The sequence below is a fragment of the Galendromus occidentalis genome, unplaced genomic scaffold (genome assembly GCF_000255335.2).
Source record: "Galendromus occidentalis unplaced genomic scaffold, Mocc_1.1 scf7180000077484, whole genome shotgun sequence".
Lineage (NCBI taxonomy): Eukaryota > Metazoa > Arthropoda > Arachnida > Mesostigmata > Phytoseiidae > Galendromus > Galendromus occidentalis.
The window spans coordinates 958223-981596 of record NW_003805472.1 but is presented as its reverse complement, the minus strand read 5'-3'; the positions used below and the strand labels follow the sequence as shown (position 1 = coordinate 981596).

Genomic DNA, 23374 nt, shown 5'->3' with positions numbered 1-23374 from the left:
ATGTGGAATTTGCCGCCTACAACGCTCTCCTTCCTACTCGATCGCTAAGTTCTCGCGCAGGAAGCTGCCTCTCAACTGTTTGGTGGTTGGAGCTCCGAATCGGATAACGAGGGAAGGCCATGCCTTATAAAGATGCACAGGACAGTGACACTGCAAAGGAGAACAATGCAAGAGAGATCCGGCAGCTTCCCTCGGCCACCTGGTAGAAAAGACCGGAGCGAAACTGATCGAGTCCTAGGACATGTCTCTATAACAAAAACTCGATTGACAACTTCATAACCGTAGTCTGAGACCTTGTGAAGAGCCTCAACAGTTATTCCAGAGCGTAAGGAGATGGGTATATCTCCGGAAATCTTCAAGGAGGGATGCCTTGGAAATCGTTTCAGAATTATTGTACAAGGCTGTCGAAGTGATTCGGGCGACTCTGGCCGGAGTTTTCTGCGGAGTTTCCGTGACCCGTGTCTTGCTGGCGAGGCTCTCTACCGTATCCGAGCCCGCCTCTCCTCTCTCCTAATCCATCGGTCTCGCTACCGGCACTCTCATCGAGCTTATTTGCCGTTCCGTATCGACGTCTCGGTCGTCTCCGCGGTCTGCGATATCCCGTTCTCCTAACTCCTCCGGAGCTACGTCCGACCGGATCCTCAGGAGGTGGACTTTGGACTCGGCGATCGTCATCTATGTCAACACTCTCCGGTTCCGGGATGGATGAGATGTCTTCCGTGACAGGACAGGGGGAAAGGCGAGAACCTGCGGGGATTTGAGAGCCGGGCGTCAAAGGCGTCCTCAATGGAATGGCATGCCGCGAGACTGAATCTTGAGGCGGTGTCGTGAGGGAATCTCGAATTCATCGCCGACCGTCCACTCACCTGCTCCGTTTTGCTCTGTCGTGAGAGTCTTAGCTTCCTCGTATTCCCAGTCACCGAGCCACCAAAGCACCGCCAGGAGCAGCACAACTGCGAGAACTAGTGCCCGTAGATCAGATCTGACTTTCGGATCTGAGGAGTCCGACGAGTCGGAGACGGCATCGGCCTCTTCTTTCAGAGTCTTGGTTCCACTCTTGAGATCTCGTGGAGCGGCTTTGCCATTCTTCATCGCTTCGGATACCTTTCCTGTCTAATCAGCTTCGGGAATCTCCGATGGACGATTGCAGGGCTTTCGTTGTTGAAGCCGATCAGAGATTTTTGTAGCGCTCCTCATCAGAAAGATCTGTTCATATGAGAACACATTCATTTTGACAGAGAACTTGACGGTGATGTTGAAGTACCTTAGCGGACAAAGCTCAGGAGAATGAGTCCAGCCGAGACCTGGCATCGCAAACCCCCGGAGACAGAGTACTCCGCTTGGGATCCCCGGCTGATCGAGTCTCTGTCGCTTCGTACCTGAACCAGCGTGGACTCTCAGTTGCCTCGAAAGTCGACCTTCCACCATGGGAGCTTCGGGACTGAACGCTCGTCTTCCGCTCTTATGCTGGACTTCGCGAGTTATTCGAGGAGAATCGGTTTTATATGAAGGGTGTTTGACGAGAAGAATTACTTTGTGGGGTTTTCGAAGCTTGATATTCCGCAGGCAACGGCGACAAATTCCGTATTCGGCGAGGACTTGGCTAGTCGGGAAACTCTCCCTTTGGGTGCTCATTGTTTGTCGGGGACTTCTATGACTCCAAGACCCCTCCGCATCGCAGATCTCACCCTGCAGAGGGCCCACCCCAATGAGGAGGAAACCTTCAAACTACCTCATGAGCGAGGCACCGAGTTAAACCCCCATACTAATATTCGGGTGTTCAATCTGATGATGTTATCTTCTTGATGTCCGTACTGAGATTTTATTCGCTTCGAGTTCTCGCCTATCGTACGACTCAGCTTCCGAGAGCCTCGCTTCCGCTAAACGACACAGAGTGTGTATCTCCATCAGCCTTAGTCACAGCTCCTCCGACTATTGCTCGCTCCCATCGATTTTTCTCCGCTTTTTCTCATTCGTCCAGTCCCTCTTGTAGCTCCTTGAAGTCACTGAGGGCTTTTTCCACCCTGTCCTTACCTCTGCTGAGCTCATCACCGCTTCGGTGTGCGAGTTTCCGAATCGAGAGTTTGCGTTGCCGGCGTCGATTTCCCATTCGACCTTCCACGCTATTGATATGCGCTCCGGTAGCTGCAGAAGACTCAGTTCTATCTTTCCATTGATTCCACTACTAATGATTCCGATGACCGCCTCCCGCATGCTCGCGGCTTCGGTTCCGCGTTGCGCGCGTTCCAGAGAGCGTTGCGCCTTCGGAAGGTTCGCGAGGAGCCGGATGCGATTGGAAGAGATCACGAGTGGAATACTCCGAAGTTTCTACTTACCCACGTCGATCACGTCCGGAAGAGAGAAAACCTCGGCTTTTGTCTCACGAGGACCTGTAGCATCATTCCATGCGGCGAAAGACCATATAATTATCAGCAAAAGGAAAACCATGCACATGAGCATGCGAGGGTCGGATATGCATTTGGTCCTCGAAGAAATCGTTGAATCGGAGGGGCTCTCGCGGCCAGTATTGCCCGGCAGAACTTGCACTGTCTTCTTCAGATTCGCTGCTCTGCCTCGCCCCATACCCTTGAGATCCATTCCTCTAAGTTCTCCCCTGGAACCGTCCGATAAGATCTATCGTTGTTTTTTTCTCAGAGATGGAGTCGACGAAAACTACCACACATTGCGATGTTCTTCCGTCGCTTGCCCCGGGGCGGGGTCGAGGATTACTCGCTCCGGAAGCGTCCGGTTCCCGATGAGTATACTCAATGGTCGGGCAAGAACTTGTCTTCTGCGGTCGGACTGGGAGCAAATATTCTGCGGCCGCTCAGTCAGTCGTCTCTTGAGGGCTCATGAATCTTCCGGGACGGGGATCTGTGATAATGTAAGCGAGAGTCTCCGAAGAGATGGTTCGATCAGGAAAGAGCTCGACAAACGAGAGGACAGCAGTAGGACTCGATTTCTCATCCTCAGACCTACTGAACCCACCCGAGGCAATACTCTCTCAGCGCCCCTTTTCCTGCCATCGTCGAGCTTGATTCAACATCTGCTAGATTCCGATAATAGAAGACACAGAAATCTTATCGGCATCGGACGTGTCACTTGTCACGAACCCACGTTCGGTGATGCTAGGTATAACGTAAGACAGACTTAGGAAAGTATAGGAGCCCACTCAGGGAAACCGTTCGCGGGCTTTCTAGGGGAAGGAGGATACGGTGAGGAGGTTGATATCCACACAGCGCCCTCGGGCCACTAGTCCGGGTCAGAAAGCGTCAGCTTGAGAATCGATTCACGGTCGATTCCGTCAAGCTCTGGTTATTCTATAACAAAAAGTTGCCCCCTGGTGTCCACCCAGTGAAACGAGATAGAAGTCGTCTTCCATCTGATTGTGGCGGGTTGGTAACAGCTGTCGTCATCAGCAAAAGCCTGAGGTTGTTTTAATCGGAAAGATGGACTGCAAGAAATGTGATGAAAGTTTGGCAGCCACACTCAATGCCGCATCAGATCTGGAGTATAATGGCACGGAATTGATCCAAAAGGATTCACGGCTGTCGAGCTCAGATGGTGCCTTCTCTCCTACGAGATTGCCAGAAACGCCTATCATCAAGTCATTTTCCACGGAGGAAGCAAAGAAGAGTACCGTCGCGCCTTCTCCTCCGATAGCGGGATGCTCGACAAACTCCAGCGGATCCACGCAAGGACGCTCGACAGCGGAGTTCACAGGATCCTCATCTGAGCGCGTGAGAGCTCTGGTTCACGCCAATTTTAGTTTCAAAGAGCCTTATTGAAAAAGAAAGTGTCAGCTTGAGAATCGATTCACGGTCGATTCCGTCAAACTCTGGTTATTCTAAAATAAAAGTTGCTCCCTGGTGTCCACCCCAGTGAAACGAAATAGATGTCGTTTTCCATCTGATAGTGGCGGGTTGGTAAAATTTGGTCGGGGGAGAATTTCGCTCACAAGTCCTTGCCCCGTGCTTCGCTACGAGAATTAGAGGGAAGAATCATCAAAATCACAGTCCTAGTAAAGTCATAAGGATTGGAGTCCTAGCAATGAATAAAATAAAGGTAATAAGGTCGACGGTGAGCGAGGGCTGGTCGCTTCTGATGGGCTTTGCTCTGACTTATCAATTGAACTTAATGCCGGGGAAAAGGCATGAGGTCGCTCTCAGAGAGTCGCTCGGAGATTTTATTTGACTAGGAGAGGGAATAAATTATACAGGAAGACAAATAAGAGCGGGAATAATTAAGAGAGAGATGAATGAGGGAGAAAGTTGATAGTTCAGACCATCGGCTTCGGCTCGACGGGGAAATAATCTCCGTCTCGTCGAAGTATTTTAGGGCCTACTCATCAAGGACTTCAGAAAGGAGACTCAGCTGGCCTCTCTCGCGGCTTTCACACGTTGTTAGCGGAGACCAAGTTTAGCTTTAACTGGTCGAGTGCGCGAAGTTCGCATGATGGTCCGCATTGACCGACTGAGATCGCAGTTGACCTCGCGCGATGGTCGTTATCGTTGCGTTGCTAGGTAGAGGGTGACAGGGCACTCGACATGGGCGCAGACTCCTGGGGGCCTTCCAAAATCCGCCCTGGGCCCCTTTTCGGCTAGCTAAGCCGCTGCTCGAGCTTCGAGAAAAAGGCTTCGAGCCTTTTTTGGAGCTCGGCGCGTCGATGATTTCAAATGCGTCAGCCTTCCCAGACGCCCTGGATGGTTTCCTCTCGGAATCGGTGACCATGGGAGCGGGAATTATTTCAGCGATTGATAGCGAATTTCTAGATTCGTCGTCGGAAAGGTGAACTTCAGTGTCGTCTGCTGTATATCTATCCCCGAGGCGACGGGGAATTCGTCGTTCGCATCTCTGGCGCGACTCGCAGAGTTACGTTCCATCGAAGATTCGAAGCGGGGTTTATCCTGCTTCGAGATGACCTGCCCTGGAACTTGAACTTGATCCACGCCCGTATGTCTGATTTTATTTTCTCTACTTTGCTGGTTTGCCAAAGTGATTAGCGGTGATGGATGGAAAAGGAAGGAGAAACCCTGTCTCAAACAGTGACATGGCACCGAGGACTACACGGGTGGAATCCCCATGCTGGCCAACTGGGCGTGGATGGCATCGCGCCTTATTGGTATCATGCTGATGAAGTATAGATCCCCATCGATCGTCGATCTCGACTCCGATTCACGGACAGGAATTCGTACTCCGACGCCGTGAAGAGAATGCGGACTCTCTAAAGACTGATGACGATCGGTGGGAGGACCCTGACCGGAGGAGGATTCCTCAGCCCACTGTAGGGGGAAGGACTCCGGCCCCCGAGGTTGAAGAAAGTATCGGAGCTTGTCCTAATTTAGCAGGTGAAGTCCGAAGTGCGAGCAATGAGACCCGATAGCTAGATGGTTAGGGGTACCCCATCATTTTTCGTTCCGCCATAGTAGGTGAGCCCTTGATGCACGCCGCGAAAGACAATTAGTGAATCCCACAGATATCCGGACCATCCAGGAGTCGTAACATGAGGAGAACGACGGTCGCTAGAAACAAGGGTACAATGATTCCCAACCTTGCTTCTTCAACGACTTTCTAAACTTTTAGGTAGTTCACAGCGGGGTCCGCAATGCTACCTCAGATTGGCCACTAGAATTCTCCGCCTTCCAATTACAGCCTAGAGATGCCGAGTTCCACAACGAACGAGCCACCCTCTGAACATGAAATAAAGTCTGTAATAGGCTTCGTTCGAGCTGAAAGTCTTGTGCTTCGCCGGGCAGTCCTGTTTCATCATTATCGAACCCCAGATAATTGCTCGAAAGCGATAGCTGATCAACTTCCGAACGAAGCTTGAAATTCCATCGAGTCGAAGGCGAGTGCGCGCCGGGTTGAGACCCTAGAATTGATCTCTCGCTCGGCTTATTGAGCCGAGCGTGATTGCAGCGAATGGGGCTGGAGCTCCCCGACACATTCCTCATGCACTAATGGGATCACACTAGCGCGGGGATTCCGACGCTCAGCGAGAAGGTCTCAGTCTTAATGAGACATGCGAACCCACTCCGCACATCGGACTTAGCACATCGCACAGTCGGACCCCGGGGGGGGGGGGGTTCGAGATCATCCGCCCCACGACCCTTCTCCCCTGGGTTCCTCTCCCCCACTATGAGTATTTCAGGGCAGTCGAGCTCTGAACGAATCACTTTTCGAGCTGAGCCTTGAAAGCCCTGTGGTCTAACCCCAACCCGAGTGGTCGTAAATCAGCTGAGACTTCATAGATTCTAGTCGGCTCCGCTTCGGAGTACACTGTCGGACTCGAACACGCCGTTGCTTGTTCGAACACGAGCTAGGTGCAAAGCGGACGTGTCTTGAAGGAAGGCTTGACACACGGAAACGCGTTGTGTTGGTAAAGATTGCGCAACCCACCACGTTCTCAGCTAGCGGAGAGGAGGCTCTGCCGGTGACGTTCTACTGTGTACTTCTGTGACAAGTCCGTCCCCGACTCTTCGTCGTTCGAAGACGCCTGTCCCGCTAGTCTCTACGGGATACATCGCTCACGAATCAATCTCTCCGGAACTCATAATTCTCTATCCGGAAAAGGGGATCGCATTCAGCTGCACTCCCTCAGCTGTTGGCAGTCTTTCGAAGTTCTGCCTGATCTATCGTACGGAGGCCGAATTTCGAACGGCCACATCACCGGGATGCCACCAGCACCACTTCCACAGCGCCGCCTGCTTCAACACACGATTGAACAACGCGGTTCCCGTCTGGCTAAACAGCCTCGAACCCTCCGGATTTCTACCATGGCTCAACCAACTCAACAAATTCTCAACGTCGAAACGATTCGTGGCAAGATCAAGAAGGTAAGTAACGAAAGTTTTGCATATGCCGGTAGCCGGATTCCAGCTGTATTTTGTCCTCGAGAGTGCTCTCCGAGCACGAACTTCTCCTATCCGTCGCTGTATGCTGGCTCTTTTTCCGTCGACGGTGGCCGAGTGGCTTGTCGTCGACACTGTGACCGAATTTCGGTACTCGGGAAGTTTCTCCCCCTCTTGTAACGAAGCTGCTCCTCCAATGTGTCAGTTCACATCGCGAAGGGAGAGTGCGGGAGGATTCGACTTTGATGTTCGGCGCGGATATCTCACTCGCATAATGCATATCGCAGCCCTTGAGGGACGTCCCTCTTTCACCTGGACTAGTTTCCGAGCCGCAGTCGATTTTCGCAAGACAACTGCGGAACTCGGGAGAATTACTGGCACGAGTCCACTTGGCGAATTTCCGCCTTGGATCCCCCCCCCCCGAAAGCCTCTGATAGCGGGAGTTCCCACCGCTGTTGGGCTGACAAGTTGCGAGAGTTATGGGAACAGAAATCTATTGCTCGCATGATTTATTCCATCTGATCTGAATTGCTCCTTGTCAATCATTGACTTCTGGTGACCTGCTCGAGATATGTTCTGTGGTACCGCAGCCCGTTCGCATATGGTTTGGAGCTTCATCGTGAAACCAAGCCCCTGAAAACCTGTCTTCTCGTCGACCTTCGAGCTCCGGGTCATCGATGTCCCGATTCTTGCTTAATGCTCGATCCAAATTAGGAAAGTTCGCATCAGAGAGAACCTGTTTCGGATCGGAGTGATACGCGCGCCGTGAATTCTGTCACCAACTTCCTTAGATCAGCTCAAGTTCTATTTCGATTACCACCGATTCTTGCCGATCACGCTCCGTCATGAATCCGTTCCACACCCCTGCTCAGTCGGCGTCTGACAAAGGGACGATCGAGTCCATTTTGCCTTAATTCAAAATATTGAATCTCTTCGTACTTCTCTAAGACAGGAGCTCCTTCACAGGTGAACTCTTCCGACACGCTCGTCATCTGGTCCCGCGGTGCCAATGGAGCTCCCAGTGACACGATGGTGCATCTGGCGAATCTGGTTGCCCCTAAGGTGGCAGCCTATACCCCGGACATGAAGCAGGTTGACGAGCCGTATGCGTGGACGGCGCGAGAAATCCTAAGGAAAGAGCTCGTGGGACAGGACGTTACTTGTGAGGTGGAACATCGCTCGCCGAAAGCGGTTTTCTGTCATGTCTACAAGGGAACGTCGGCCGATGGCGAAAGTCTCAACGAGTCGATTGTGTCTAGAGGACTAGCCAATGTGAGGGATGTGAGCAGGAAGAGCGAAAAGTACGACAAGCTAAAGGAGCTCCTCGAGCAGGCTAAGGCCAGTAAGGTCGGAATGTAAGTAATCCTAATCATACTTTCTGAGGAGGTCTTTGATCTTACCTGATCGAGTTCAGGATCATCTCTTGGAGGCGCCCACTTATTCCGAAATTGTCACCTTTCATACTGAATTCAAATCCCTGATTGAATATCTTGCTCCTTTCAGCTGGGCCGACGACGCGTCCACCCACCTCCGAAAAATTGTGTGGCAAGTCAACGACGTCAATAGCTTCATCGCCAAGAACAAGAAGAAGCCTTTGAAGGCCGTCGTCGAAAGCGTTCACCCCAATGCTTGTGGAATTCGAGCCTTTGTCCAATTAGATGGTACTCACTACTATCTCACAGTCAATATCGCGGGCATTCGTGGACCGTCCGAGGAGAGTAACTTGCGCCCAAGGGCGATCTACTACTTGGAGATCGGTCTCCTCCAGCAGGTCAGTAACATCAATCATCTGAGTTTTTGTATTCAAGTCGTTGTCGTATCAGGGGAATCTCATCAGATGTTTGCCCGTGATTTTGGAAATTGCCGAACTGACGAACCCCTTTGAAACTTTCAGGATGTCGAAATCTTGCTCGAAGGCGCAGGCAACAATGGACAGCTTTTCGGGTTCATCAAACATCCCCAGTACGATGTTGCCAAGGGACTCGTTGAGAACGGTCTCGTTCAGACGCAAGACTGGTCCCTGTCCTCGATGGATCCAGTTTACGCATCTACGTTGAGAAACGCCGAGAAGGTTGCCAAGCAGAAACGGCTCTGTATCTGGAAGGACTACAAAGAGGCTCCGAAACCCGCGGCTGTATCCGGGGGAAATTCGACCGCCAAGGTGATCGAGGTCGTGGCGGCCGACATGCTCGTCGTGAAGGAGGGCGATACCCTGAGGAAGATCTTCTTGTCTTCCATCAAGCCTCCCCGAAAGGAGCTCGGCAAGGAGCAGCAGGGGAAGGTCACGATGGCGCAGCGCATGTACCAACAGCCGTTGCTCTTCCAAGCTCGTGAGTTCCTCCGAACGAGACTGATTGGCAAGAACGTCCAGGTTCAAGTGGATTACATCCAGCCCAAGAGCGATAATTTCCCAGAGAAGGTCTGTTGCACCGTCAAGTTCAACGGACAAAACGTTGCCGAACAACTGGTCGCTGCTGGTCTCGCAACGGTGATCCGTTACCGACAGGACAACGACCAGAGATCGTCTCATTATCTCGAACTGCAGGAGGCCGAAGGTCTCGCTCAGCAGAAACAGGTCGGCGTTCACGCCAAGAAGGAACCGGAGCCCATGAGGGTCGCAGACCTCCAGGGTGATCTCATCAAGTCGAAACAATACTTCACTAGTCTTCAACGAGGCAACCCCAACTCGGGTATCGTCGAGTTTGTCTCATCTGGCTCGAGACTTCGCGTCTACTGCCAGAAGCACAACTGTGTCTTCACTCTCCTGTTGAACGGTATCCAGTGCCCTCGATCCGGTCGTCCTGAGAGCGGAGGCGCTCCCGCCCAGAAAGGCGACCCGTACGGAGACGAAGCGATGCAGTTCACGCGAGATCTCTGCCTGCAGCACCAGATCGAAATGGAAGTCGAGAGCCAAGACAAGAACGGCGCCATGATCGGAATGGTCACGCTCGACAAGAAGAACCTCTCGGTCGAGCTCGTCAAGAACGGCCTCGCCTCTGTGCATCACTACTCGGCGGAGAAGACGAGGTATTACACCGAACTGAAGAACGCCGAGGAAGCTGCGAAAGCCAAGAAACTCAGAATCTGGGAGAATTACGTCGAACCTACCTTCGAAGAGACCGTCGTCCCCGAGGTCCAGGAGGATACCAAATCCACGAGGAAGGTTGAACCCAAGAACGTTATGGTGTCCGAGGTCACTTCAACTGTGAGCAAGTTCTACGTTCAATTCAATCAGGACGGACCCAAGCTGGAGGAGCTGCAGGCAAAGCTCCAGAAAGAGTTGCAGAATCCCGGTCTCGGAGGAACCTTCAAGCGGGGCGATAGGGCCGCCGCGAAGTTCCTCGATGGCAATTGGTACCGTGTCAAGATCGAGAAGATCGTCAAAGGCGTCGCGGAACTCGTCTACATCGACTACGGAAACCGAGGCGAGTGCGAGGTCTCCAAACTGCAGCCTTTGCCTGCCGGCTTCAATGCCCCCGACTTCGCTCATCCTTGCAATCTGGCCTTCGTGAAAATGCCCAAGGACGAAGACGAACTGGCTAGCGCGAGGAAAACTTTCTCCGAAGACGTCTCGAACGCTGAGCTCAAGATGAACGTCGAGTACGAGTTCAATGGCGAGAAATACGTGACTCTCAAGTCTGACGACGTAGATATCGGCAAAGCCTTGATCACCGATGGCTTCGCGTACTTCGAGCCGCGCAAAGGCGAACGCTACAAGAAAATCTGTGAAGAATACGAAAAAGCTCAAGAGGAGGCCAAGACCGAACGCAGAAACCTTTGGGAGTACGGCGACGCTCGTGAGGACGAAGAAGACCGCAAGTAAATCTCAACAATAAGGAGCCGGACGATCGCGTGAATGTGTTGATTATTTATTCTCAACGCTTCGATGTTTTATCTTCTGATCGTCTCTTCACCCTGAGAAGACGGCTCATCGGAAGAGTGTACCCACTGGTTATGGATGTTGTAGACCGGACTATCAAGTGTTTCCTAGTGTGCTCCTTTAGACTACACTCGATCGGCTCGCAATATGAACATAGATTTACATGTTTTCCCCTGGCGAAAAAAATGCGAAACTGGCGAAGAGATGACGGATCATGCCTTCTTAGCAGCATCTTATGTCTAGCTATTCGGTACGCGATAGGTAATTAAGACTTCAGTGTGCGAGAGTACAATTAAATGATGATGGTGAGGATGATAGGCAAGACTAGACGTGTATTTTCGGGTATTCCTTTTCGATTGAATGATGAGTCTGTGGCAGCGTCACTGCCGCTTCGCTCGGGCTAGAACCTTCAATCTCAGAATCAAACTTGTTCCGATTACTACGGAATGGTTGAACGAGATGGCGTCTGCCTTTCGCTGAGTGCGGCTTGACCACTGTTGCAACTATCGTTGTTGTTGTGAACACTGATGAGTGCAGAGTATGGATCCGGAGAAACTTGGAATTTTTTAACCGCGAGGCTGTGATCCCGAAGTTTGGTCTCGTTCGCGATCCAAACCTGTGGGAAGATGAGCGCACTGCGAACTAGGGCGGGCCCCCTCGGCCGAGAGAGAAGAAAAGAGAATTCTTTCGAAATCTAAATCAAAACTGACAAAATCGCGAGAGGAAAATTCCCGAAGGAAAATCTACCTCATCAGCGACTACGGGAACAGGAGTAGATGACGGATGATACGAGAGAATAAAGCTCATATATATTTACTTTAATTATATCCAGCGTTTTTGACGAATCTTTCGATTTTCGCTTTTGTGGTAGCCGAAGGTACCGTCATGCGACCTACTCAGTTCTCGCATTCCTCCATGAAAGTCGGATATCGTTGGTCGAAAAGGCTGCTTCTGGGGAGACCGTCCTCCGAGATAGATTCTCTGTTACCCGTTGCTAGGGCGACACGTACGCTATATACCGGAGAGCGCCGCGCCGTGCTCGATGCAGGAAAGGGTGAGACTCATTCCTTCAAGTCCCGATTGAGCGGAGATTCCCTCGACTTTTCCGAATCTTCCTTGACGACGTAGCTGAGGGTTTGGAAGGCTCAGAATCGAACCCGTGCTCGATCCGTGGGTTTCATCGTCGAGGAAGGTAGTGAATCGAGGTTTAGCTCGGCTTGGAGAGAGACTGATTGATATCGCAGTTGATCGGATCATTCATGGATGCTCATCGTGATGAAATTCGAACGAGTTGCCTCTATAAGCTCGAGAAAGTCAGCGATAAATACTACAAGCACCTTCGCTGGTGACGTTCATCTTTCGAGAGAATTCATCAATTCCGAAGTCGTTTCGAACGTCCTCAAAGCTCCGTGGTCTACCGATGCGATTGACAGTCGACTCACCGACTTCACCAAACATGATCGACGCGATGCACGATCTGTATCTCAACATGGGTCTTCGTTCCCAGGTTTTGGCACCGTGGGGCAACGTGGAGGAAGTTCGGAGCAGCAAAAATGCGACGAAGTCAAAAACACGCACGGACAAAGAGAAATCTGAGTGAGTCCCGGACTACTGTGAGGTTTCCTAGCTGATAGAGCCATTTTTGAATTCTTCCCGAAAAACGGCACGTCGGTCGTGACTCCCCGTGTGGTACACCACTCCTAGCCTCGCCTTAATAACAATTCAGTAATTACAATATAGTTAGTGAAGGATGCTCCGATTGAAGGTCGAAAGCGGAGAAGTCGAGAAGGCGATCTAGCGTCACAAGTCTGGAAGCTGCATCCAAAATATATTCGAATGGTAAGCGGTCGTTCTCCGAGTTAAGCTCTCCGATCTGCGAAGCTATGTAATCTGTAACATTCGATATTGAATCGGTGTTCCTCGCGCAGGAAAATCGTCCAAGACGAGCACCTCTTCGTCGGGTTCGAAAACTTCCAGATCGAAGAATGGGATCGGAGAGACCGGCAAGCGATCTCCAGATGCTCTTCGGATGGCGAAAGAGAAGCTAGAGATCAAAAAGACCAAGACAAAATCGTCACATCCACCAGCCGTGTCGAGCACAGAATCCAGCCAAAAACGAAAAACTCCGAAAGAGTCGAGCATCTCCAAGGGAGATCGCTCGAATGCCGTCGACAAGAAAGCATCTGATAAGAAATCGTCGGATCGGCCACGACAGACTCCAGAAAAACGACCGTCAACGTCCAAGAGCACGCACAGGAGCGCCCATCCCGCGGCTGTGATAACGACCGACCCCAGCAAGAAATCGTCTTCGCATGGTCTGAGCTCCAGGCCTTCGAAAAATGCGACGACATCCGGAAACCGAGAGAAGACTGAGCGAGTCGCCACGAAGATCGACAGGAAAACGCAAGGAAATGAGGCCAAAATACTTCCCAGCAGGAATCGTGATAAGCAGCTCATCGTCGAGGTCCGCTCTCACATTCGATACCTGCTATTATTATTCGAATAATTGTCCCTTTATACGTCATCAATTTGTCTCGTCAGCATCTAATTTCATCCGTCTCGCAGACAAATGGGTATCAAGGAAACGGTGTGGATAAGAGTTTTTCGGAAGGTTCGGCGACGAGGAGTGGTTCTGCGAGGTCGAGGAGGAACTCAAATGCGAAACGATCCGATTCGGAGACCGACAATTATTCCGATGATTTCAACAGCTACGATTCGGACTTCAACTCTGATGATGAGGGGAACAGTCTCTCGGAGGAAAGTGAGTAGCCCATATCACGACAGCTTGGTTTTTGGCGTAGTAACTACCGCCGAGCTCGAAGAGGTAACTCCATCCGTTCTCTTCAGCGGAATCCTCGTCGGGGCCTGAAGAGTCGGATCATCTCATCGCGGAGCCCGCAGCTCATGTGCCCGTCGCGAAGAGAGGAGGCGAGGTCACTACAAGGAGTTTCCCAAGGGAGAAACGAATCTCGACGAGAGCCGAGGAAATCCTCTCGTACATTCACCTCGATCGCGCTAAGCATTTGGCACTGAATTTAGGTGAGCACATTCTTCGAACTCCGCAGGTCAATCTCTCATTCTTATGGATGCATTGCGTCCGAGTACTCTTTAGCTCAATAAGACTCTGAAAACCAGAGGGTATGAAATATGACGGCTATATGGCGAAGTTCGGGGCTCGAGGCCGACAGCAAGGAGCCGTTCAAACTCTCGAACGATCTGAGGAAGAAAGCCAAACCGAGGAAATCGGCTTCAGGGAAATATGGACTCAACATCCGGCCAAAAGCCTAGAAGGCGCCTGCAAAGGTGAGCATTTCTCTCAGCCAGGAGTCACATGAGACTCGAACTCTCTCAACGTTGGCTCTAACTAATTCATTCCGAAGGATGTATCTCGCTCCACGGGGTTATTCCCACAGCGATGCGGCACACGAGAAGAATATTTCCCACTTCCCTTATTCGTTGGCAAGAGCTCAAGGTATCGGAACGGTGCTTCGAGCTAAACGTTAGAGCCTAACTTCCGCGGCGTATGATTTCGCAGGTTTCGTCCGTGGCGCGCCGCGAATACGGGACGTCTTCCAGCTGACGCGTTTCGTGCATGCAGCAGCTGAAACAGTGATATCGTTACTCGAAGAACAACTCGATTCATCCGATGGCTTCGTCACACCGGAACCAAGTCCGATTGCGGGTCTGGTGGGGAATTTCACGCGAATTCCCTTATCAGACTCCCATGCTGTTTCATGTGTTTCGCTCTGCCCGACCAAGGAGAGCCGGATCGCGGCCATATTCCGCAAAGGCAATGATGCTAGCACTGATAACTCGCTGGCAATCTGGGACATCAGGGAGCCGACGGCGCCGAAAGAGTAAGGATGAATATTCATGGAGGAGGGGGGGGGGCTCTTCCGAGCCCAGAGCTCTATCTACCCAAGCGATTGGATGAGGCCAAACCTTGATCGTTCACAGGGTGTTGTGTTGCCGAGGAAACCCAGAGATCATCTGTTGGAATGAGGGTGACATCCCCGCGTTAATCGCTTCCCTTCAAGATAGCACAATTTCCGCTTGGGACCTCCGAAGAGTTCCGAAGGCGCCACCTGCACCGTGAGTCGATTAGATCGTTCCAAGTTCGGTGCCGAGCTAAGACTCCCGAGTCCGAATCTTGTCGTAAATCTTGCAGGTGGGGATCCGGTTGGGTACCGCAGAGAATCGCATCATTCAGTTCGGCGTTGACCGAGGACGAACCCTGTCGTATCGTGGGTCTGTGCTCAACAGGGCAGAGGTAGGCGTCTCAGAACTCATTAGTTTTGAGTAATGACAGGGTATTTAGGACGTTCTCACACCGAGTCAGATTCGATGAATAAAAATCCTCTGAACCGCCTCCAAGGGTGTCGCTTCGATCCATTCTGCAGGAAATCGACCCAATGGACCAACGAGGGAGAAGCCTCGATCGTGACATTGGACTTCACGGGAAGACTCCATTTCTGGTCTCTTATCGACATACAGGTGAGGCAAACATTCGATTGGCGTACCATGAATGAATATTCTTTGGAATCGAGGTATCCCCGGATATCCCTGAGATTCTAGATGAATGATTCTACAACTTCTAAAGTTTTGTCATCGGTCAGGAAACGGAAAACGAATTGGGTATCGCGCCGGAAGAGACCCTTAAGCTCGTGAAGGCGGCCTCGATCAAACTTTCGGACTTCGGTGGCGATATTCTTCAACAGTATACCTCGCTCCGAGTTATAGGTTTGTGTGGTATTACATTCGCTGAGATCGTCAATATCGACTCCATCGGCGAAGAACATCATTCACTTGATCCAAATTGTAATCTCAGTCGCGGATTCGAATTCACAGATCAAGAGCTCTACATCGGAAGAGATAGCGGTACCGTGATGCACCTGAGTCGGCACGCAGCGCCGACATTCCCGAAACACTACTCGCCGAGAACTAAGGAAACAATCGGTAGAGCGGCGAGACTCTAGCAAGAGAATTCCCTCTGGGACCGGTCATCGGATCGACTCGTCGTCCATCATCCATTTCATTTCCTCTGTCTCATTGGAACACAGATAAAAATCCCCTTTTCTCCTCAGTTTCCCCCATGGGCCCCGTAGTGGATGTATGTGAAGTAGGGGATTCCCTGGTGATTGCGACAAATCTCACGGATAATCTCAGCGTTCTATGGATTCACGATCGTGCGTCTGCCTATCCGATCCGCAACATCGAGCACTGGGCTCGTATCCTGATGTTGGCAGATTTCTCCGCGCACAAGGTCGGGTCTCGATGCTTAAGAGAGAGAATCGTTTCTCGACAGAGTCGATTTATGACGAATAGGATAGATGGGTGGTCTCTCTCAGGATCAAAACTTTGACACTTCCAGGCGAATGAGGCGCTCTTCGTGAATTCTGATCATCAGCTCTGTATTGTCGACGTAACGACCGGCGCCGTGGAGCCGCTCTACGAAAAGTGAGTCAGGAACGAGCCCGAAGACCGCGTAACCTGAGCGCGGCTGTGGGTTATGGGACGAGACGCTTATTTTCGTTCAGATGCGGATTCTACGCCTGAGAGCATAATACGCCCCACCGGAGATCCATTCTTCCGACCCCGCGCCTGGCTGCCACTCGATCGCATTCCCTGAATTTTCCGCATTAGTTTTCGGAACACTTCGATTTTTCCTTCCAGCGTTCAATCAGCACTCGTGAGCGGGCGTCAATCTCTGAAGCCCTCTTTGGTGAGACATGGTTTCCTCCGACGAAATACGAAACATACGTTCGAAATATAAGCTCTACCGAGGAATGGAGATCACTACGGGAAGACGCGTTCGCGTGACGTGCCCGAGGTTTAGTGCTAGTCGCAGACCAACTCACTGCTCTTGATTATCTAGGTCATCGGTCGCGTGGATGGAGCTGTCGAGGTCCATCGTCTGGAGACGCCGACGTAGACGATCTGAAAATAGCATGGCATTTCCCGGAACATTTCTCCACGAGTCTGAGATCCAAGAGCTCAGTCTCCAATGGCCCGAATAGATTTGTTATCGTGTCATCAATCAATAAATGACAGTTTTCATTGAATGAGGGCCTCCAAGGATTCGATTGACCCGGGCTCGTGCATAGTGTCGACAGGGCACAACAAGAGCACGTCCAGAAGCATTGACGGGATGTTCGGGTGAATGTGGGCCCGCGAGGAGGGCTGGTCTCCCGGCGACGATGCGTTCATGTTTCTTGCAGTACTCGGCTCACAGATGAAGACGTGAAGCCCAATCCTGATCGATAATGTTTTCTGGAATCGGCTCGGATCTTCGATCCATCGGGTTCCGTCGAGACCATCTATGAGCGCCCTCGCACGGTGTCCCTCCTCGCAGCAGAGATCACTGTTATCATCATGTCCGTCTGCAGTCTATATCATGCTTCTCCGCTTGAATTTTGAGGGATAATTTGTCGTTTTCTGTCCCTCGTTCCTCTTGTCCCCCAGGAACGTGTGTTCGAAACACCGCTCCGAACGTACCACTAGGAACGATCTACCTCCGTTACAAAAGATTGCACGTCCGATCCGTTTACGCCGTAAATTCCCTACTACCGATACCCGCGACGACGACACACCACGATAACAGTGGTACCGCTGATCTCATCGCTCCCTTCTTCTCTGTGGTGCGCCCGCCAGAAGCAAAAGTGCGAAACGAGCTCACACAAAAATTCTAATCGGTCTTTTGATTCGTGAGACTCGACAATAGCGGAACGATGGCTGAGAGAGCCCCGAGACTCAGTACGTGCATTGACATGTACGGCGCGGAAAATCTGTTAGAAGCCGTGGCATTTGCGCGAGCGCAGGGGTGAGTTACCGCTCGCGCGATGATCATTCGGAATGTGGCTCGGAGATTTCTCTGACTCCATTTCTCAGATATGACAGCGTATCCAATGTGACGACGGGATAAGCGTCGGTTTGCGAGGCAGATACCACACGGCGCCGATCTGAGAGTCTGAAAATATTCGAACCTCGAATCCGCGAGGGAGTCCCCATGCTCGCGAGGGTAGATGTTCGAATTGCACGCTGAGCTGAAAGCATCGGCCGCCGGAGATCTATGCTGGCAGGGGATTATGATTTCCCGCATGACCGGCGTGCAAGCGGAAACACCAAGAGCATCGCCTAAGGAGTCGCTTTTGAATCTGTTTCAGGTTCAGCTTCGTGAGCACAAATGCCATTTTCGAGGAAGACAAAGACGGAGTCAGGGGTCGCGGTCCCCAGGAGATCCCCAGTGGGACCTATCAAGACGGCATCCAGAGTCGAGTCACTCCGGACCTCGACGTAGACGTCGAAGATGAGGAGCTCAGAACGAAGAACCAGCTTCTGTTGAAGAGGTGATCCTCGGAACTCACTTCCCCATAGTCGTTCAGCTAATCGATCGGGAACGATGGAGAATCTCTGAGATACAGGCTGGCTCGGAACGCGACCAGATCTCCATTCAACCGATCTTTGCAGGGAGATCGAGTACGCCACCTTCCTCGGTATACAAGTTCTCCAGATAGATCTTACACGTAAGCACCGCAACCTCGCGGCGACGCTGCAGAATTGCCTCCAGCAGCTCGAATCAAGTCACAGCGTGCCAGTCGTCTGGATGATTGTTTCTCTAGTGAGTCAATCGGAGCGGTGAACATAGTAGCTGTTATATTCATGTGTCTTGAACGTGCTCCACTTCCTGGAATCGGAATTCAGAGCAAGAGCGCTTTGCATGCCTTTGCTTGATAGCGTGATCGAATCTTAACGTCACCACCTTTCCAGTGCGGTCCGCCCGAAGATGAATTCGAAACGTTCCGTCGATGGCAATCGTTTCGCGAAGCTTTCGAAGCTTGTCCAAAAATCTGGGTAGCATTAATAATTCCCCCGAATCTACCCGATAATTTGGACGAGATCCTCGACCTTTGGATGGGCGAACAGGTAAGCTCAGCCGCAGAACACGCGTTCGGCTCCTTGAGAATTCTTGTTGGCGTCAGGAGATAGACCTCTTTCGGACGAAGTCCCGGCCTCACTGGAGAACAGAATTCCTCACAGGCAATATTTGTTGCAGGTGGCTGCACTGTACATTTCGACGAAACAGTTCATCATGAACGCCAACAATTTCCCGGTCCTGTCGAAACCATTCCAGAACGTAGTCAGAAAACTGATGGGACTCCATCCTGTGATTGCTTTTACGGATGTTTCCGTTGACGATACGGCACTGAAACCAAAGTTTTTCGCCGACTACATGAACCACATGTTCGCACAAAGGGTGAGTAGTTTCTTTGGAACTTTCATCGCTGCCATATCTTCCGACTCCGGCTCCCGCACTGAGCCAGGAAAGTCCACGGAAACTCATTGATTCCGCGTTCTATTTCAGATCCATGTGGGTCCCCTGCAGGAAGAGTTCACCTGTGGTTTCCATGATAACCTCCAGATTCCGCTACAGCCATTGGCGGATCACTTGGAGAGCGTGACCTACGAGATTTTCGAGAAGGATCCCGTGAAGTATATCAAATACAGGGAAGCGTTCCTTGAGGCTTTCTCAGACTTACGAAGCATGGTGGAGGAACGGAAGGTGGAGATCGGTTCCGATTAATGCTGTAGAAATATTGCGATAGAAGCTAAGTGAAGATACTTGGGTTGCGGCCAAGCACGGAGATAACGCTATGTATATATCCTGCAGAGCCCACTCGTAGTGATGGTCGTTGGCGCTGGTCGGGGTCCCTTAGTTTCGCTTTGTTTACGATGCTCGACAGAAGCTGATGTTCCTCTGAAACTTTACGCCGTTGAAAAGAACCCAAGCGCTGTCAATGTGCTCCGGATTTCGAATCGGGATATTTGGCAGGGTCAGGTAAGGCAATCTAATTATTTCCGGTGATAGGAGACAAGGGAGAGCTGAGCATATTGGGGCTGATGAGGGTCACTCGTTTCAGGTGACGGTCGTTGATAGCGATATGAGAACATATACCCCAGAGAATGGGGAGCTAGCCGACATTCTCGTCTCGGAACTCTTGGGCAGTTGGGGAGACAATGAGCTGTCTCCGGAATGCTTGGACGGAGCTCAACGCCTGCTCAAGCCTTCAGGTCGGGGGATAAGCTGTGGCAGAATTCTTCTCGATGCATCCTCAAAGGACGTATAAGAGATGAATTCACTATCGGTCGGGGGAGGAGTCCCCCTATCGGACCCGGCGCTCGCTCACATCGATTTCGCGTCCCGCAGGCATCAGTATCCCGTCGAGTTACACGTCCTACGTTAACCCCATCCAGTGTGCGATGATGCATCGTCAGGCCAAAGACCTCCGCGACGACCATAAACCCCAGGGCCATCAGCTCAGCACTCCGTATGTGGTGTACTTCAGGTGAGCGTCTAGCCCACAAACGGATATACGCCCTGTCCGGGCTGCTCTTCAGATGAATCCTCTCCGAGCAACAGGGGTCGACTCTGTTCCTCATCCTCTTTTTCCCGCAGACACGTCAATCATCTAGCGGAGCCCAAGAAATTATTCGAGTTCAAGCATCCGAACCGGGACTTGAAGGGAAAGAGCCAATCTAACGCGCACAATGAGCGGCTTCTCGATCTATCTTGGGAATCGAAGACCTCCTGTATCTTCCATGGTTTCGCCGGATACTTCGACTGTGTACTATACAAGAATATCGGGATAAGTGAGTTTCCCTCTCCAAGAATATTCCCTTCACCACTCGAATCCCCTCACTTATCCGGAAGCTGAATCAGTCCGAGGAATCTCAGCCGATTATTATGCTCGTTGGTGCTTCTTCTTCGCAGGCACTCATCCCAAGACGCACACACACAGTATGAACTCCTGGTTCCCGGTTTTTATACCAATTCAGCAACCGCAAAGTGTCAAGAAGGGAGAGAGAATCTCTGTCACATTCTGGCGGAAAGTATGCTCCGCAAAGGTGGGTTCCGAAATTCTTGATCCATCCGGATGAAGTACTTATCTTGTAAATGGATGATGCTCGGTATGTAGTTCATATTCATCTATCGAGGCTACGGATTGCGGTGCAAACAGGGCGGAAATTTCTCCCCTCAGGTGTGGTACCAGTGGATGGTCTCGGAACCGCAAGCGTCAATCGTTCACAATGTTGGGGGTCGATCTAGCAGTATCGGACTCGCTTCATGAGGAAATTCCTCTTACTCTCTGGGAGTTTCCATCATGGTTGTTCCTTTTTTCCCGTCACGTTATGGAATGTTCTGATGAGTTATATGAGTGTTGAACAAGAATTCTCGAAGTCGATGCAGAATAAACAACTTCTTCGCGACTCATTCGTGTCTCTGCGATTTCTTCGAGCCGACCCGTTCGCGGGAAGTTTCGTACACAGCGATGAGCGTCCTGAAAAGAACATTGGGGCTGCTGCTGGGCCTCAGCCTCAGACGACATCGTAAGCAGCATTTGCCGGTGACTGTTTTCCACACAAGCCAACACCTATGGACGCGTAATCATACGTCGAGCAAGGTGTGCGCCCTCCATATGCTGTACCATTTGTTCCAAGATCCTACCTCGGTTCTCTTGGGTGGGAGGAGTGGTCCGGTGGCCGTTTTGACCGACGGCGTCGTGCTGTCGAGTCGCCGCACCGCCTGACTGCTTCGATGTCGCAAGACATAAGGCTTCGTTTGCGAAAAAGAGCATCTTTTTTTTATTAGATCCATCCATCGAGGTACATAACCAATAAAAACATTCCTGCTAGTCTGCTGTTCCGATAACCGTCTCTCCCTCACACGTTATCATCGAATTATCTTCTATGTTGCGCTGCTCAATCGTCGGCGTCGCGTCGTCTGGACGATCCTTTCTACCGGTTACGCCCTCCTCTTCGTTCCAACAGAGATGTAACGTTTGAGTTTAAATGAAGATGCTTATGATCCGCAAAGTAGATCGCGTGGCCCCACGACTGTTCGAAACTTCTTCCTCGCTTGACCCACACGCCGATACGCAGCTCCCCCAATTTTTCCATACCGTGCTCTATAATTTCGTGAGATTGGAGCATATTCCATTTTCGAGTGCCGGCGAGGCTCAAGATGCGTTCAGACAAATCGCGATTTTGGCGAAGGGTGCTCATGGAAACTCGCGCAGCGAATCGAGACGCTGTATCGAATGCTATCCAACAAGCCACTCAGGAACCATTCGATTGCTCAGCCAGTCTAGGCGCTGTCAGAATGAGCTTTCGTCACATCAAAATCTTTTGAAGATAAAGGGATTAACAAGCTTCCCGGGAGAAGATCACAGACTCCGAACATGGGCTCCATTCGCATAGAGGATTCCCAGCGTGCAAACCTCAGGTCAGCCACGTTATACAACTTGAGAAATAAGTCCACCCTCAACACCAGATGAGTTACAAAAAACGGTCAAAACGCTTGTGATCCCTCAAAAGTCACTCAAGTATGTCTATCTAGATTTGATGGGGAAGTATGCCGGGCCGGGACGCGGGATCGAGGTTCAGAGATGGATCGCGTAGAAACTGTCCAATCCAAATTGACCACGGTATAGCAACTCTATTGATATGGTCAGATCGGATATGAGTTACGCAGTCGACTTGCAGAGGGTTGGCACAGCAGCACGATCGAGAATTTCTTGACTTGTAAGTTTTGAAGTGCCGAATACCGGAGTACAATTCGGTCTCCCCGAACTCCTCGCCTACGGAGAGAGAATATTCCTGCAAAGAATGCAGCTACCCTCGATGCAGTCGAGGGAAAATCACGCGGGAACTTTGCGAGCAGAATGTCGCGAGAAACATGACGCCACCTTTTGTTCTAAGAACTGTTTCTCCTCTCGTGTATTCCCGAATCTTCCCCACGATCTACGAGTTGCATTGCAGGATCTTGATGGGCGGAAAACGCTCCACAAGGTCCTGACCGGACCCATGCACGGTCGTGCCTTACTACAACAAGGCGAACGCTGGGAATGTCTGATTGTCGGCGACACTTCCCTCGCGTCATTCCGAACGCTCGATTTTCAACCCCCGAAAGTATGGTGCATCGGGAAATGTTCGGCCCAGACCCACGCAGTATACTCTTGCTCAACCTCCGGAGTTCTATCGGGAAAACGGCTGAATCGGTGGGCGAACGCTACCACTCAATCCCGGTGGATACTGTGCACACGGTCATTCTGGTTCAGGCCAAAACTCATTCATAGTCGGACTCAGAATAGTGCGAATTAGCCTCCTCGGATCACGTTGAATTCACAGTGACCGTGTTTGGCGCAAGGGCGCTATAACAAGCCGCGTGAGCCGAGATTTCGATTCCTGTTCGAGACTTGATCGCTGTTTTGATTATGGGTGTGAAGCCGATTCTGCCTGTTTTCGGGAGAGTGATCCCTTCCCAATGTTTTCCATGGTCGAAAAATGTCGTATGGCTGACACGAGGAGGATGGGGCTCGTAGATTCGGGATCCAATTGTCGCACGAAAAAGCCGGGATCGGTCGATCCGTAATCTGCGTTTGCTTGCATATGAAAAGATATTGGGGTGCGGGACTGGGTCTTCAGGATCGTGGCACCATCGTCTTTGGATTGTTTGATCGCCGAAAGGAACGTGCTGAACAGACGTTGCGAGAATACTCCAACATAGGGAATTCTTCCGTATATACACAGGCAGCGGTGAAACTCATATCCAATGAGAGTCGGAGGAGGAGGGAAATCTTCACGG

The 23374-nt window shown here is 51.3% G+C and overlaps 3 protein-coding genes across 3 annotated transcripts; all 3 read left to right on the top strand.

Annotated features, from left to right (window-relative positions):
* The first annotated feature begins 6728 nt into the window (after positions 1-6728).
* On the top strand, positions 6729-11559 carry LOC100906853 (staphylococcal nuclease domain-containing protein 1). Its single transcript, XM_003745454.1, has 4 exons — positions 6729-6836; positions 7818-8206; positions 8355-8622; positions 8746-11559. Exons 1-4 carry the CDS (start codon positions 6777-6779, stop codon positions 10672-10674), a joined length of 2646 nt encoding a protein of 881 aa, XP_003745502.1. The 5' UTR covers positions 6729-6776; the 3' UTR covers positions 10675-11559.
* Positions 11560-11773: 214 nt separating this feature from the next.
* LOC100897848 (WD repeat-containing protein 60) lies at positions 11774-16192 on the top strand. Its single transcript, XM_029112104.1, is given in 14 exon segments — positions 11774-11785; positions 12239-12327; positions 12709-13195; positions 13297-13492; positions 13579-13770; positions 13867-14034; positions 14267-14588; positions 14689-14823; positions 14900-15001; positions 15132-15225; positions 15348-15471; positions 15580-15687; positions 15816-15969; positions 16057-16192. Coding segments are annotated over 14 exon segments (2319 nt in total).
* Positions 16193-17459: 1267 nt separating this feature from the next.
* On the top strand, positions 17460-20993 carry csul (protein arginine N-methyltransferase 5). The gene is made up of 12 exons (XM_029112103.1): positions 17460-17551; positions 17895-18077; positions 18199-18349; positions 18499-18654; positions 18785-18985; positions 19094-19291; positions 19400-19567; positions 19650-19800; positions 19937-20075; positions 20186-20379; positions 20501-20634; positions 20769-20993. The coding sequence occupies exons 1-12, from the start codon at positions 17460-17462 to the stop codon at positions 20856-20858; spliced, it is 1857 nt and encodes a 618-aa protein (XP_028967936.1). The 3' UTR covers positions 20859-20993.
* The last annotated feature ends 2381 nt before the right edge of the window (positions 20994-23374 follow it).